This window comes from Taudactylus pleione, unplaced genomic scaffold (genome assembly GCF_031769625.1).
Source record: "Taudactylus pleione unplaced genomic scaffold, aTauple2 ptg000093l, whole genome shotgun sequence".
In the NCBI taxonomy this organism is placed as follows: Eukaryota; Metazoa; Chordata; class Amphibia; order Anura; family Myobatrachidae; genus Taudactylus; species Taudactylus pleione.
In genome coordinates this window covers 23,887,214-23,904,482 of record NW_028284495.1, presented here as the reverse complement: position 1 = coordinate 23,904,482, position 17,269 = coordinate 23,887,214, and the positions used below count along the sequence as shown (strand labels likewise).

At 46.7% G+C, this 17,269-nt stretch overlaps 1 protein-coding gene across 4 annotated transcripts in view; it reads right to left on the bottom strand.

Annotated features, from left to right (window-relative positions):
* SLC35D4 (solute carrier family 35 member D4) overlaps positions 1 to 10,732 on the bottom strand; it is a 159,338-nt gene extending 148,606 nt beyond the window's left edge. For all 4 annotated transcript variants that reach the window (XM_088469789.1, XM_088469790.1, XM_088469793.1 and 1 more), the window contains exon 1: positions 10,463 to 10,732. In XM_088469789.1, the coding sequence (XP_088325915.1) occupies positions 10,463 to 10,534 (72 nt within the window). In that variant the 5' untranslated portion in view covers positions 10,535 to 10,732. The remainder of the gene's footprint in view (positions 1 to 10,462) is intronic.
* Between the last annotated feature and the right edge of the window lie 6,537 nt (positions 10,733 to 17,269).

Genomic DNA, 17,269 nt, shown 5'->3' with positions numbered 1-17,269 from the left:
GCATCTGGTCAGGCTGCAGGAAGCTTCAGCTCCCGCAGCCTGACCAAAGGAGCAACCATCGGTCGCGATGGTGATCCCACCCTGCGACACCGGTCACAGTGCTGGGACCGCAAATGCAGCAAGTAGGTGTCCAACATCTCCTTCTACATTTGCATCAGAGATGGACAGATTTGCACAGCCGTTTGGGGATTATTTATTAAACAGCAGCTTTTCAAAGCTGAAGAAGATTATATCCATTTTTGACCACGGAATTTAAAACAGCAAATCTCTTAAGTGAAAAATCATGTGTGTTTTGCTAATAATAGTACTTCAATTTCTAATTATGAGGGGAGTGGGGGAAACGCTGATAATCGGTGGCTTTGATGAGTTGCTGTTTAGTAAATAAACCCTCTGGTCTTTGCCAAGTAACATTTTGAACAAGATTGCAGCAGGTGGATTGTCAAAAATAGCTTTGAACCAAGTTAAAATGCTCTCTGTGGGATGGATGCTGGCTATAATGTAAGATCTGATTCAGAGGAGGACGCAGATTCGATTAGTTTGTAAGTGGCCAATGTTGTTTGTTCTGCGCATGCGCCTGAGCCGCGATGGTCCTGTGGGCGCTAGTCGCAGTACGGGGCCAGAAGCAGTTTGATTGACAGACAGCAACCTTTTGGGGGCAGTGATGGGGAGTGGCTTTAATACGCAGGGGTGTAGTTGCCATTTTGGGGGTGCGTTTAAGCCAGCAACTGCATCTTCAGATAAAAATTACCCGCAGTTTAGTTGTGGCAGAGATTCTGAGCAACCTTAGGGTGCAGAGAGGTCCGATGGTCCATGTTTGTTCGATTCTGCGTCTTCGGACGCATGCCATGGAGCGGAGAAGCCGGCTGTGTGCATCTCCTAGCAAAAGCAGCATTTGCATTTAGTTCTCAGATCCGAGCCACTGACCCAATTTGGATCCACCTCTGAATTTCCCCCTTAGTCCTTAATGGTCCTAAAGCACGCTTCTAGCAACATAAACCTATTCTAGCAGCCTGAAATCATTCTCCAGCACCACCCACAAGAGGATGACAGCTCAGTACGAAATGCTCTATATAGGCTGACAGCTCAGTACGAAATGCTCTATATAGGATGCTCATTATCGTGAAAAATTTTACGCTTTGTAGGCATTATTGATGTATTAATCTGCAGTAAACGCAAACAATACAACAGTAGAGTTCCAAAAAGTGTGATGCAGGTAAAACTGGCAATTGATGTGGTAACATTAGAAACTAGGGGGTATATATCTCTAAAGTGAATTAGAAATTGAGATGTTGCCCATAGCAACCAGATTCTAGCTATTATCTTCTAGAATAGGGGTGGGCAATAGGCGATCCCCCTGCTGTTGTAGAACTACACATCCCAGCATGCCCCGCCAAAGTTTTGCTATTTGGCCATGCAAAAACTGTTGCATAGCATACTGGGAATTGTATTTCAACAACAGCTGGAGGGTCGCTTTTTGCCCACCCCTATTCTAGAAGGTGTCAGTTAAATGTTAAGTAGAATCTGATTGGTAGCTATGGGCAACATCACCACTTCCAAACCGTTTACTTTAGTAAATATACCCCTAGGTTTCTAATTTCAAAATCCGTTATGTGCAACAAAAGATGCATTTAAAGAAAAATGTTTGAGCCCTTGTGCATACACAGTGTTGGAAATCTTCCCTATACATGTATTTAGAATAACCTTTTCCACTTAAATGTGGATTGGATTGTGGAACTGAACAGCAAAAAAAAAAAAAAAAATCACTGTTACATCAAAATACATGTACATAAAAACAAAAACATCCCATTCCTGTCACAGTACCTGAGCTCCAAAGCGTTTCAGAAACTTTTTTTGGTGCACAGACTGTAGGGGGATGAAGTGAATTGTCCACGGTCACATGCAGCATCTGGGAATCAAATTGTGATCTACAATTTTATCCAGTAAAATACGGTTGTATCTAAACGTTACACCTCTAGTCAAATGGCTCACTTCATATTAAGCAAAAGAGAAAAAACAAAAACACCAGCATAACACAAACCTAACATATAGGCCTACCTGCACAATTAGTATTTTCTTGCTACATTTATCATATGCAAAAAGGCTTCAAAATCGTCACCAACTTATTACTATTGTTGAACATATACTATGATTCATCTGTCAACAACCCTGAGCTTCTCTAAGCAGCTGACTGATGGCTTGAGAATGCAGGTAACCAACTATTACAAAGCAGGGCAAGGTTATAAATAGATTTCCAATGTCAGAACCATCATTAATAAATGGAAGTTAAGGCAAGATCGGGAATTCCCAGACACTGCTCATATATGCTAAGCCGAATCCACACGCTAATACAAAAGACCTGCTGGAAGGCTCATCTGACACCAGAGCAGCAGCCATGGAATACAGCATTCCATACGTAATAATGGGCTGAATGGAATGGTTATCTGATAGTAACTTTTAATACCACATCAAAAAGGTAAAAATGTATCAAGAATGAAAAAGAATCGATTATATAATCTCCTACACCGTGTCACTCTAACACAGGATCTCTAGAGAGCTACAGGGAGCCCCTCTATCTCCCCCACTTTGTAAAATAGAAAGATCGGGCACCCTCATTTGAAAGAGGGGAGTTCCCTCTTTCAAACTATGTGCCCCACAAGGAAATGTATGCCTGGTGATCAGTGTGATCACCAGGTATTAACCCCTATATTACACAAACATCATGGAATCCAGGGATAGGGGAAGGTCTCCCCTCAACCTGACATCCAAATCAGGGGTACTCACATTTGAAAGAGGATGGTCCACTCTTTCAAATGATGTAGTCCCTACTAGTGATCACCAGGACTATGTAACCCTGCGCTACGGAAAATGTGTGTTTTCCATATACGTGCCCTCTCGCAATGACACCGGCAACTTTGTGAACACCCATATTTGAAAGAGGGGAGTCAAAATTTTCAAATTATGTGGCCCACTAGTAGCTATTGTCTGGTGATCACCAGAAAACATTATCTTGCAATACGCAAAACAGACGTAATATGGGTGGAAGGCCGACTTCTGTATATGTAGGGTCACTCACATATGAAAGAGAGGAGTGCCCTATTAATTACGTGGCCACCTTAGCACTATTGTCAGAATACCATATCACCCAGCACCACGGGAAAATGTTATCCACATATGGGAGAAGGGCACATTGTGTCCTATCTCCCTCATACTGGCTCGCACACACATGGGGAGAACCCTGTCTTGAAAGAGGGAGTTTCAAATGATGTACCTCCTTACCTCCTTAGCAGTTATTTTCTGGTGATCACCAGACAACAGCTGATACAGTACACCAAACAAAAAAAATAAAAAATTCCACAGATGGGACTGGGGGGTCTAAAGTCCCATCTTGCGTCAAATAAAACAAGGGGACCCCCTCATTTAATGCGTAGGTTGTCTACTTAGAACAAAAAAAGTGGTAGGCATTGTTGAGCTACCATATTATTTCTACATATAGAATTGTATTCAATATGAAACGTTAACCTCGCCGTTGAAAATTTCGCCGCACATCGGAGCTTTTGCCAGTGAAAAAGTATCGCGCGCGCCCCCGCTTATCCCCGTATTCAATATGAAATCGTCGAAAACGGCACCTGGCAATACTTGGATAGGCGAAAACAAAGGGGAATTTTTGGGAAATAATTGCAAATGATTATAAATAATTGTGGTGTGACTGGCCCACGTGGGAACTGTCAGTAGCCGGAGCCAATTAGCAGCCGCTCTACAGTCAGCGCGGCCGCTGATTGGCTCTCAGGAATGCCAGCTCCGTTGTTGTGCCGTCAGCTGGCATTCGGGAGCTATGAGCATGCGTGGGAACACACATATTCATAGCTCGTTCGTTGGTCGTGTATTTGTTTTGTTTTTTTGCCAAGTACGTGGATTACTGCGGAGACCAGCGCCAGGATAGAGGTGAGTATGATTTTTTCTTTACAGGGCCATGATTTTTGGATATTCTACTTGGACAAGGGGACCGAACATCTGGTATAGGCAAGTATGTGTGAATGGGTAGGTGTCTGTAATAAACTTATACTGGGCACGTTGTGTGTGTTTTGTCTTTTTTTAACTATTTATTTTACAGCGAAATTACAGGTGCCGCAAGTCTGCTGGCACTTGTAGTTCCACAAGCGCAAAATAGCAGGCATGCTGGCACTTGTAGTTCCACTGTAAAGTACAATAGTGTTACATTATTTGGTCCCCCTATTAGCCCCATACCCACCAAGCAAGGGATATGGGGAAGAGCCCCAGGCTTCAGCGTAAGCCTGTGGTGCTCGGGAGAGGGGGGACCCTTTTTGGGGGGTCCCCGACTCCCCCGAGATCACCGGCTTGCGCTGACCGACTTGGGGTGTAATGCTTTGGACCTGGAGCCCCGGTGATTGGGTCTACGGGCTGTGGCATTACACCCCGGTTGGTTGGGTCTGGTGCTGGTCTTAAATATAGGGGTACCCCACGTCTTTTTTGCCCCCTATATTTAAAACCAGCACTAGTCCATGCAGCCTGGTGTTGGTTTCTAAAATACGGGGGACCCCTACACATTTTGTTCCCCGTATTTTTAGAAACCACCACTGGCTGGCAAGCCTGGGGCTGGTTTGGCTGTTGGGGGGGGACCTTATGTCATTTTTTTGTACATTTTTTCAACTTTGTTTTTTACAGGTTCAACAAAAACGGGAATTTTCAGGAAATATTCTAGGGACCCCCCTAAAGATGTGTAGACATGGGGGATCACTATGGGTACCCCCATTTTTAACTACTGAAGGAAGTCGGGGTTTCTAATAGCCGCGGCAAGTGCATAAATGCGACTTTGAAGAAAGTGGTGCAGAAGAGCATTTAGATTTTTTTGGGGGGGAAAATAACTATGCCCAGCAAATTTGGGGTACTTGAAAATGGGGGACAGCATATTTTAAAGTTGCTAAAGTGACTTGAAAAAATCGTAAAAAACCCACCTGCCGCAAGCAGCTGCAATGAAAAAAACACCTGGGGCATTCTTGGGGACACCCCCAGAGTCAAGTTCGCTATTTTTTAACTTTGTCCCCCAACAATTTTTTTTTTGGCCCCCAAATTCAAAGTGCTTTTTTTGGGGTGTCCCGATTTTTTTCTTTTTTCTTTTTGACACAGACCGTTTCAAGGGGGTCATTCTGAAGGGTGCATACTTTTTTTTTAAGCCTGCACCCCTAAACCCCAATTCTGCACTTTTTTTCGCCACCTAGTCAGTGGTGAAAAGTTATCCCCGTTTTTTTTCAAAGCCTTTTTGAACCTGCGAAAAGTCTTTGAAATTGAATAGTGTGTAAAACCAAAACCAACGAAAATTACGTCATCGGTGTGAAATTACACAAAAACTGACTTTTCGCTCCAAATTGAATACCCTGGATAGTATTAGTCTAAATTGAGATTAATAATAATTGCTAAGATAATTAGCAAAAAAAAAAAAAAATGCATTATAATTTTCAAAGGCATATTTTTATATGTAAACCTACACATAGATGCCTGCTTTTAGCGATTTTGGAAAGGTGGATTAATGTCGAAACAAAAACTACAAAGTATTTCTTTGTGGTGTTTATTTAAATTTATTTGAAATTTCAATAAAAAAAAAACCAAAAAACTTTTTGGCCACTTTAGTACAATTTCTAAGGCCCCTACACACTAGACGATTTTATTAACGATTTGGCCTATTCCGAAGCATCGGAACGACAAATCATTAAAATCGTCCAGTGTGTATGCACTACATCGTGTAATGCGCGGTCCCGTGGGGTCGTCAGCCGCATCGCCTGATCTTTTGTACATGCAGGAAGATCAGGCGATGTGGCTGACGATACCATGCAGCGCTATGCGGCGGGGGCCGGCATATCGGACCACCTGATATGTCGGCCAGTGTGTACGGAACCCCCTGATATGTCGGCCCGTCGGCAGGGGGATCGTGAGTCGCATCGCTGGGTACACGCTCCGTTAAGTGTGTACCCAGAATGATTAAGAATACACAAAGGTTAATGGAATTTTCCAAAAACAAAAGGGGCAGATGTATGAAGCTCTGGAAAGTGATAAATTGGAGAGTGATAAACTACCAACCAATCAGCTCCTAACTGTAATTTTTCAAACACAGTCTGCACCATGACAGTTAGGAGCTGAGTGGCTGGTAGTTTATCACTCTCCAATTTATCATTTTCCAGAGTTTAGTACATCTGCCCCAAAGACTTTACATTAAAAAAAGTTTTTTTAACAAGGTATAATTTGTGTACTGTCAGAATTTGGTCTCTGTACGGGGAAACCCTTAGCAGGGTTAAATGCAGCATATAATCAGTACTTAACAGGTTATCTGACCGGTGGATACTAAGGGCCTGATTCAGCATGCACGCAATCGGTCGATGTTTGTGCTCTGCACATGCTTAGGCGTTGCAGTGCATGAACTAGCAGCACAGTGATTGAAAGTGCCATTTGTGGGTGGTGATGGGGGGGGGGGGGGTCGGGCAAAATACGGCGTGCCAGTGCGTTTCAAAGCCATTGCAGGGGCGAGCATAAATTATCCACTGCGCGGCAATAAGCAGCCAAAGTACTTATAGCTTGCGTGGCTGGTAGCAATTTCTGACTAAGGTCAGGGCTTGTGCAAGTGTGCATATGAGTCCGATGTTACCGATGGTTTCGCTATGTTCCCCTAGTATACGAACGTGAGTAAGGGGCAGTGGGCGTCCTTATGTTGGGATGCGAGCGCAATGTTAGTGCAAACATTTAAATAGCACCGCTGATATTAGCAACTGCATTGAGTATGTATAAGCAGAATAGCGATCCATAGTGAATCAGGCCCTAAAACCTTTGCATGTAATTGTACATAGCACTATTTGCAGTCCCTTGACAATCAAAAGTCTCCACCATAATTATAATACAGAGCTATTAACACTGGGCCTGATTCAGACCCGCTCGCGAGCGCTGAGCGCTCGCAAGCGGGTCGATGTTGGGCCAGTGCGCATGCGCACGACGGACCCAGCTCCCTCGTGCGCATGCGCGAGACCCGGATAGCGACGGGCAAGCCGTCGCTATGGGTCTCGCTACAAAGAGAGCGTGCTGTCGATGGTGAGTGACAGCACGCCCCCTTTGGTGGGCGTGCCGGGGGCGTGGCTGGCCAGACGGAGGCGTTCCCATGGGAACGCCTACCGTCTGGGGCCGGTCCCACTGACATCACAAGTGATGTCAGTGGGAGTGCTTTTGGATCTGATAGAGCCAAAAGCACTCCAGGGCTTGCGGCAGACGAGACCCTACCACAAGGGTCTCGTCGCAAGCCCGATGGTCGCGATGGTCTTGAACATCTTTTTGGCCACTCGCTATAGCTGTGGGTGGTCACCCACAGCTATGCGAGCGGCCAGGAGGCCGCTCTAAAATCAGGAAGGTCGGCCCTTATTCAGAGCGTCCGGGTCTGAATCAGGGCCACTGTCCACTTATATGAACCATGCAGATTGTAGAAGCAGACACAGACAGATAATATACGGATTATAAGCCAATGATTCCAATCACAAATCACAGAAAATGGCAAAAACTACTTGTATGCAATGTTTCTTGAAGGTAGTTTTCTGTATACCAATTTTTTACTCTGCCTTTCTCATGCACAAAAAAAATAAATAAATACAGGCGGACCTAGGCAGTTTACTTAGGTGCCAACGGTTAAGGGGCATAATGCAGGCTTGCCTACACTCACGATTTGGCCGGGAGCCTCCCGATTTACGGGTGCCGCTCCCGGCCCCCCGGAAAGGCAGGCAAGCCTCCCGGAAGTCTCACACCCTCCCCACCTCCCCCCTGAAAAAAACAGAAATCCCCGCAGCGTGGGGCCTCGTGACGCGATTCGCGCAGAATCGCGTCATCGTGGCCCCGCCCCCTGCTTCACAATGCCGAAAATCACGGCATTGTGAAGAGGGGGCGGAGTCACGATGACGCGATCGTGCGGCTCCGCCCCCAGTGTGACCCAAAATGGCCGTCCTGCCCCCGACTCCGCCCCGCCCCCGCTATTAGCCGACAATCAGCTCCCTCCCGGAAGGCTGGAGCTGATTGTCGGCAAGTATGGCATAATGTCATTCTTTCAGTGCTCTTAATGCCCCTGTGGAAGTCACACGGAGCACTGGCCTCTGACATGGAGTGAAGTAGTCAGCAATTTCTTACAGGTGTGGATTGCACTTGGCTATAGTGTCACACCCAAGCACCACTTTCCCTTTATTAGAAGTGGGGGTGCTTCCTAAGGTGCCCTCAGTGCCAGCCCTGAATGTATAGTGTAAGTAACTACAGACTGAAAAACACATAATTGGACATCATAGTGAATCTAGTGTCTCATTTAGCAAACAGTGGTAAGCTTATGCTGGGTACACACTGACATACATATTGCCCGTTCCAACAGGCAATATATCTGTAGTGCATCGGTGGGTGTGTACAAATGATATGTCTGTGATGTGAACATGGTCGTTCACAGATATATCGCATCTGCCCTGCAGCATAGCCTATGGCGATATATCTTGCAGACCCATTGGCCAGGTGTGTACCCAGCTTTATCTTACCGCTGTCTGTACTGCTTAATCCATTTTGCAATGGGGGCTCAGGAAAAGGGTTCCAGGCTTTGTCGAGTCCACGCTGGGTGGAAGCACAATGCGCATGTGCAGGCGGACGTCACATATGCATTAGTGAACAAATGATTGCTGGCAGCATTAGGCTGCCAGGAGTTGGGCAGAGGTCAGAACGGATGAGGACGCCGCTGGAACTTGCCGGACAGGTAAGCAATGTCAGGCACCAACTGCATATTCGGAAGTGTAACTGTGATACTAAAAGAAATAAGCCTTTAATAATTAGTAACAAATCTGTTTGTAACGGACAATCAGAAAACAGTTAAATGCTGTCTGTGACGGAGTTCTAGAGATCAGTAAATGAGGCCATCCTTCCATCACTGGCACATTGGAGTGTGTTTAATCATTGCAGGCTTTGCTTGCTCCAATTTTCACTTTAATTACACCAGTGGCGTCCTTACCTTTGGTTGCACCCGGTGCCGGTGTACAAGAGTGAGTGCGGCACAGCTGTGTGCGCCTGGGAAAAGGGGATGGGTCTCGGGACAAGTGGGCGTGGCCTTGCATGTGGGGGTGGGGCCACGCATCCGAACCCCAGTTTTAGTGTCTCCGGGGGGTCCAGGGGGTGCGGGCTGCCCCCAGGGACCAGTGTGCTTGTAGTGCTGGCTGCCTCACTGTGACAGGAGCCGAGTGCTGCACGTAATTCTACAGTGCAGCACCCGGCTCCTGTCACCAGAGGGGAAGTCTGCACTTTGGTGTCACCCTTTGGCGGGTGACACCCGGGTGCGGCCCGCACCCCCCTTGTGACGCCACTGAATTACACTACATGTAATTAGATGGATAGATAGATACTAACATAATATGGGCCATATTCAATTAGAGGCGAAAAGTCTGAATCCGCGAAAAAGTATCATGGATGATGTCATTTCGCCGGCGGAAAGATTCCGCTGTATTCAATTCCAAAGACTTTTCGCTTACGCAAAAAATCAATGCAATGTAATTGGCGGAAAAGTTTTGCCTATGAATAGCAGGCGGAAAAAAGTGCACAATTGCGGTTTTAGGGTGCAAACTTCGGGAAACCCCCCTGCACCATTGGGACAGTCCCCCAAAGATAAACTGTTTTAAATAATTTTAAAAAATACTTTAAAAACACCCAAATAAAAGTACTTTCATTTTGGGGGCGAAAAAGTTCAAAGTTGGGGGACAAACTTCAAAACTAGCGAAATAGACTTCTGGGGGGGTCCCCAAGTAAGGGGCAGGTGTTTTTTTGATAGCAGGTGCTTGCAGCAGGTGGATTTTTTTATGTGATTTAAAACTTCACTTTAGCAACTTAAAGATATACTAGCACCCATTTTCAAGTACCCCAAATTTGCTGGGAGCAGTTATTTTCACCCAAAAAAACGCTTAATGCTATTCTTCACCAATTGTGTTAATGCGCTAATTGGCAACAATTGTCACAACTTAAGTACCCCAAATACCTTCATTAGGGCTAATCAAGGGCATCTATAGTGATACCCAATGTTAGTGCTTCTTTTGGGGGCTGTCAGGCTGAGTTCCCCATTTTTGACAGGACTTTTCACCTGTGTCAGTGTCACCGGATGCCGTTTTCACGGCATTTCTAATTGAATACGGCGAATAGACTGAGCGCGTATTCAAAACATGCAAAACACACGATGTAGGCAAAAAGTCCGGCATGCAAAAAAGTATTGCGGGTGCGAAACTAATTGAATACGGGCCTATGTCCACTATAGCAGAATAAAAAACCTGAGTACATCACTTTGCAACACAAGATTGTAGCGGTGACCATTTCCTTGATATATAAATTAACATAACAACCCCACTATAGTAAAATAAATAACCTGAGCACATCACTGTACATCATTAGATTATAACTATGACATTACCTTGTTTGTGAAGTGAAACGCCAAATAGAAGATGCAGAAGGCGAGCCCCACGGCTGGCCCCCTGCAAAACATCTGTCACCGCATTACATAGCACCTGGCACCTGTACCTCAACCCCTGTAATAGCCATTATAATGGGAAGGAAGGAAGACAGAAAGCTATCAGATGGAGGCGGCCATGACAGGGACACGTTGCTACAGACTCTCCAATCAACACCGAGCGTCACTTTCCCGGCCCGCCCACTTACAGAGAGACAGCCACAGTACTGGTCCTCTGTGTGCTGCTCCCTGCGTGGCTCTGAGGGGAAATCCCGCACAGTGATTTCTCATGATCATTCCGTCCCGACTCTCCTTCCTCCCGGGATTAGGTCATCCTGTCATACTGCCTAGTTCTATCAGTACTGAGTGCACTACTGCAAAGGGAGAGCACGTCATATATAATATAGAGATCTCTGAGGGGTGTTACATATATCATGTATACTCTGAGTTTGTTTTATGTTGTTTTTTTGCATTTTATACAGTATATGCCTCATTAATAAATATTGAGCCTAGCACATGATGACTAAAAAAACAAAGAAAGAAGATCACGGAATGAATAAAACTAGTGTAACCTATCTCTTAAATAACAAATCGTTAAGAATTCATTAAATATACCATGCAGAATAAAAGATGAATTGTTTTGCAGTTGTATAATATTGATAAATAGTGACATTTCCAGGGACAAAACTTGTCTAATGTTAAAAACATGGCACCGTTGTAAACAATATAAATGTACTTGTAACAACATCAAGGGAAATATTTAAAACAAAAATTGTGTTAAATCCGAAAGCTCTCTGGGTCTTGCGGCAATGAGACCCTACCACAAGGGTCTCGTTGCAAGCCCGATGGTCGCGATGGTCTTGACAATCGCGACTATCTCACTGGCCGCTCGCTATAGCTGTGGGTGGTCACCCACAGCTATGCGAACGGCCAGAAGGCCGCTCTTAAAAACCAGAAGGCCGGCCCTGATTCAGAGCGAGCGCTCTGTCAGAGCGTCCGGCTCTGAATCAGGCCCCGAGTTCCTGGAGCTGTTCAATTGTCCCAATTGCGCCCTAATGCCGGGTGTTTAGTAGCAGTAAACTCCACTCTCTGTCTTAAGTGCCGCTCGTGATGCTGTAAGCGCACGCGCTAAGCCCAAAACTACCATCGCGGCACTAGTTTAGTCTGATATCTACTCGCACATCAGGAGGGTGCAAGCAGAAATCCTCTAGTCGTGGGTAAACAGCGCAGGCAATTGAAAAGCTCTGGGAACTCATTCCCAGCACTATACAACATTGCATTTAATTGAATTGTCCCAATGAGTATCTGATATTCAAGTGACATCAGAAGAAGTGATCATTAATAGCAGTTTACTGATAGATGAACCCTAAAATAAATCGGTATATCCACTGGCGAGAGCCAGATGATGGCAGCCCATCCTGTCATAAACACTTTAACAAGAAAATATCAAATGCAAACATGATACTTTCGCCTATGAGGGTATCTAAATTTCTTCAATAATAGAACAGATATTTGAAAAATTCTCACATATTAGTTACACAATTTACTAATTTAACTAAATCTCGGATTAATGATGAGGACATTTAGTTGGGCTGATAAATGATATTCAAAATTATATTATTACCGAAAATTGCTTATATTTTTTTCCAAAACATCATTTATTTTCCCCTCACAAATATCAGAGCCAAAAGCACTCCCACTGACATCACTAATGATTTTCCCATAGAAACGCCTCCATCTGGACAGCAACGCCCCCGGCACGCCCACTAAAGGGGGTGTGCTGTCACTCACCATCGACAGCACGCCCCCCTTGGTGCGAGACCCATAGCTTGGCCGTCGCTATTCGGGTCTCGCGCATGCGCACGACGGAGCTCCCTCCGTCGTGCGCATGTGCACTAGGGCACCATCGACCCGCTTGCGAGCGCTCAGCGCTCGCGAGTGGGTCTGAATCAGGCCCTTTATCCCAGAATGAACATATCTGTGGGTAGGACCACCAAACATGTATAAACGTCCTTATGTGGCCACAATATCGCCAACAGAGAGGGGAGGTGTCTGGGTGCATTTTGGCAAGCCTATCAGGTGTGAGGTACTAACGATAGTAACCCTAAATAGGAGACTTTGCTTTGATTGTTTCCCGCAGATTCCAACAACAGTAATACAAAGTACACACTGATACGTTTCTACTGCCTCTTTTGTTGTTGTTGGAACAGAACACATATTGAACACGCACTGCACAAATAAAAATGACAGCGTACAAAACTGTGTGGAGTGGCATGTCTCGTACCCCCAGCTTGAATGTTTTGTAGCCCCAGGGGGTACAGACACTCCTTTTAAGAACCCCTGCTGTACCTCAGCGTCTCTGGAGCCGCGCTCTGCATATCCGGTGGGGTTTAGTTCCCTTTTCTCTGTAATCTCTGTCCTCCGCATCATCCAGCAAAGGCAGAGACGTTCATGAACAAGTACCCCCTGCGTCCAGCCTCGTTCCAATATCAGGATAATGCTCACAAGGACTTACCTGCACCCAGTCTGGGTCCACTTCCCACTTCGGAAGTGACAATATGAATGTGTTATCACTCACTTTGGGTGCATTCATTCTTCACAGATAATATAGGTCATACTCAGCCAGTATGGCAGCAAGGGGACTAGACTTATTAATCAAAATAATGTGTTTCTGTATCTCCTCACATACTTCTATGATAGAAGGAATTTGTCTTGATTTGGGTGTGTAGATGACTACAATAGTTATTAATGTCTATTCTAATGTGCTATAATAACTATTTTATCTTAAATTTTACACTTAGGGCGGTATCCAATTAGCCCCGAACATTATCCCCATTTTTCGCTGATGTTTTCTTTTCACCCTATCCTATTATTTTGGTCGAAATAATAGGATAATTCTCCAGAAAACACATAGGACCTGCGATAAGCTCGTGGACCTATGTGTTTTCGCCATTTAGGTGGTGAAAAAACAGCACTTATCGTGGATTATTTTTCGGTACACATCAGGTCCCGAAGGATATCTACGATAAGTGCCAATGGCACTTCGCGGCTAATAGGATAGCCCCGTTGCGCTGCTAATTGGATACCCCCTAAAAGGTTGAAAGTAAATTTTGTGCCAATGTCCCATATGTGTGGGTTATATGGTATATTGGGAACTGACTGAGATTGATTTGTTTTTCAGAGGAATAAGCTAAATTGGGCGTGAGATGTTTGGTGGAACTTTTATATTCTTTAAAAGCCCAGATACAAATACACTTTTGATGTGCATCTTCTTTGGTGTCCTCAATACAATCTGAAAGGGCTCAGTTGGATGCGAGTTAGTAGCATAGGCGAAACTAAGGGGTGGTCCAGGGGTGCACCGGACCACCCATTAGCCTCCACCACCGATTAAACACTTTTATATTTAAATAATGGATGCCCGGTCAGGAATGCGTTACCTCGGCGCCTGACCGGGATGACCTTCTCCAATTCTGCCTCCCTGCATCAGCATTCGGCACCAATAGAATCATCTGATCCTGTTGATGCACAAGCGCATGGTGACGTCATGCCATACGCAATGGCATTTTAGTGAGGAGCAGAACGGCAGCCACTCAGGGCCGCCATTAAGGGGGGTCTTCCGGGACTGGGATCCCGGGCCGAACACTTGGGGGCGCCCTCCCGCTCTGCCTACATACACCAGTGGCCGGACATTTGGGGGGTCCTGCGGCCGCCGAACACTACCCCCAGAGGCTGCCTGGACCCGACCCTGAGAGTATAGGCCAGCATCAGCGTGTCGGTGTCCTGAGAAGCTGAGCAGAGCTACACTGGGGTGGGGATGGGGCCCGGCTGCCTGATGGCTGCTGCTGCAGCAGCCAGGCTTAGAGGAGCAGGACTAAGAAGTTCCCTCTCTGCCCAGCATTGTTATAGGTAAGTGAGGGAGGGGGCATAGTGTAAGTGAGATGAGGGAAGGGGGGGGGGTAGAGTGTGGGTGAGATGAGGCAAGGGGGGCACAGTGTGAGTGAGATGAGGCAAGGGGGCCATATAATGTAGGCAGAGGAGGGAAGGGGTGAGCACAGTGTGGGTGAGATGATGGAAGGGGGCAGAATGTAGGCAGATGAGGGAAGGGGGGCACAGTGTGGGTGAGATGAGAGAAGGGGGAGTACAGTGTGGGTGAGATGAGGGAAGCACAGTTTGGGTGAGATGAGGGAAGGGGAAGCACAGTGTGGGTGAGATTAGGGAAGGGGAAACACAGTGTGGGACAGGGAAAGGGAGGCAAAATACAGAACATATAGGGGGCACAATGCAGAACATATAGAGGGAGACACATACATACAGATATATGAAAGGACATGACAAGGAAAAAACAAATGGGAAACAATATAAAATTAATATAGTTTATGATGGCAATGGTAATGTTAGTATAAAGGATATACTATATATATATATATATATATATATATACCTCAAAATATCTTATGAAGGAAAATGGGGACTGATATACATTATACTAACATACTAATACAATCATAATATGTATTCTTTTAACATGTGTATGAGTAGGTGTGTGTATTGTGACACAGTCAGGGTAGGGGTCCCTCTCCTGGGGTAGATGGACTCCCTCTTTACATTTACACACACACACACAGCAGCCGTACAGACAGGACACAAGTCTGGGGTTCTCGTACAAACTAGTCGGCGCCAGTCTTTATTGTGCCAAATGAATGTAAACATAAACAAAACAAACATAAATCCTAGCCCGGCTAGGCACTAGCTACACAGCAGATTCCCTCTCTATAACAAAACACGTGCACAGTACTTACAAGGAATGTAACCAAGTGCCTCTGAACAGGCTAGTCTGCCTGCTCTCCCAGGTGTGAGACACTCAGCCACAAACAAACCCAGCTTATATTAGCCATTTCTACTTCAGGGTCCATAGGGTATCCACAGGATACCTTGGGGTATAGGTGATGATGTCAGGCATCGGTACCATAGAGTTAAGTTTTCAGCCTCCCAGGATGCACTAGGGTCCCCCCTCCTATACCCCGCCCCCGAGCCAAGGCATCTCAGTTTCGTTTGGTGCCCGGCCGGAGTCGGATGCACCTGTTTAGAGGGGGGCTAGAATTGGCCCCTGAAGTTTTCTACAAGCAGCTGTGGCTGCTCATCTGGATGTACAGCATGGACAGTCAGTACTGACGTCCATGCTGTCTTCCCTACACCCCCGCCGGTACCAGAACGCCGGTACTGATCCGGGGATGCTGGTAGGCATCTGGGGTCACAGCTAGCAGTGACCCCAGATGTTTGGGACCATGGCCAGATTCAAGGGGGCAGCAGGTAAACAGCGGGGTTCCGCGGTGGGTCCCTGCTGAACACATGGTCCAGAGTCTCCAGGCAGGGGGCTCCCTGGGGACTGGCTGCAGCGTGGAGCCAGGTTTCGGACCTGCGCTTCTACTACCCCCCTGGGACAGCGGACCGCAGCTGAGCGGTAGCGCTGCAGCGTCCCAGGGGTTAATTGCATGCCAGGGGAGCGCGCCTTCCCTGTAACACAGCCGGCGCCTCCCCCGCTGCACACAGCCCTCTCCGCTCTGCTGACTGGCCCTGTGGCAGCACTCCTCCCCCAGGCCGGCCTCCTCTCTGCTCCTCGGTGGCCATCTTTTGCTGGAAGCATGGTGAGTGCTGCTGGACGCTGAAGATCGGTGGCATCCCGGTCTGGGTCCCCCGGCATATCTCTCCTCTGTTGGTTCAGGTCTGTGTATGCAGCGCTGTGTCTTACCAGGCTCTGTGTCTGCGTAGTTGAGATTCAGCGCTGATAGTGCAGGAATTGATTTCTTTGCATTGTATGTGACTTCTGCTAGCGTCTGCTGCCTGTACTTTCACTTTCTACTGTCAGCCTTTTCACTGTCCCTGTTCTTCTTCTGCTAAAGCCCTTGCGGTGCGGTGCTTGCAGGGTGGTTCTCCCACTATACTAACAAGTATCAGTGAGAGGGGTCACATACTTGCCATCATGTCTGAGAGTGACTTTCCTCTCCAGCTTTTGTGTACTAAGTGTAAGGTACCAATAGCGGAGGGGGAGGGTAACGCGGAGGGGCTATGTCGGCAGTGTTATTTATTGGCGCGGCCAATTACTGTCACGGCTCCGGTACAGGAGCCGCATTGGGCTTGTTTCGCCAAAGCGCTTACAACCCTCGTGGGCCAGTTAGCTCCGCAGCCTACCTTCCCACAGATGGGATTGTCCCAGCAGTCAGTGGTGTCATCGCCCATGCAGGGTTTCCCGAGACAATTGATGGTACCCCACAGTCTCCCTATTTCCCCTCCTCAGGTCTCTGAGGAGCCTGCGTGGGTTAATTCGCTGACAGGCTCTGTACAGCATTTGTCGGACGTGTTACAAGGGGAGTCTGTGTTGCGGCCTCACAAGCGGCCGGTGGCGTCTCTGTTTGCTCCTTATGAGGATGGCGACGGGACGTCCGATGATGGGGAGATTCTGGATCTTTCTGACCAAGAACCTCCCCGTACTAAAGAGTCGGACGCTAAGTCTAAGGTTTATATTCCTGGCCTTATTCGTGCAGTCCGCCATGCTTTAGTTATTAAGAATGATGAGCCTCCGGTGTCAAAATCCAAATAAACCTTTTTCAAGGATGTTAAGGGTGACGCCACAGTGTTTCCTCTTTTGGGTCAATTAGTGGACCACTTAGAGGAGGCGTGGAAACATCCAGGCAAACGGTATCAGCCTCAAAGGCGTTTAGCAGTGGCGTATCCGTTTGCAGACAATTATTTTGCTAAGTGGGAATCCACGCC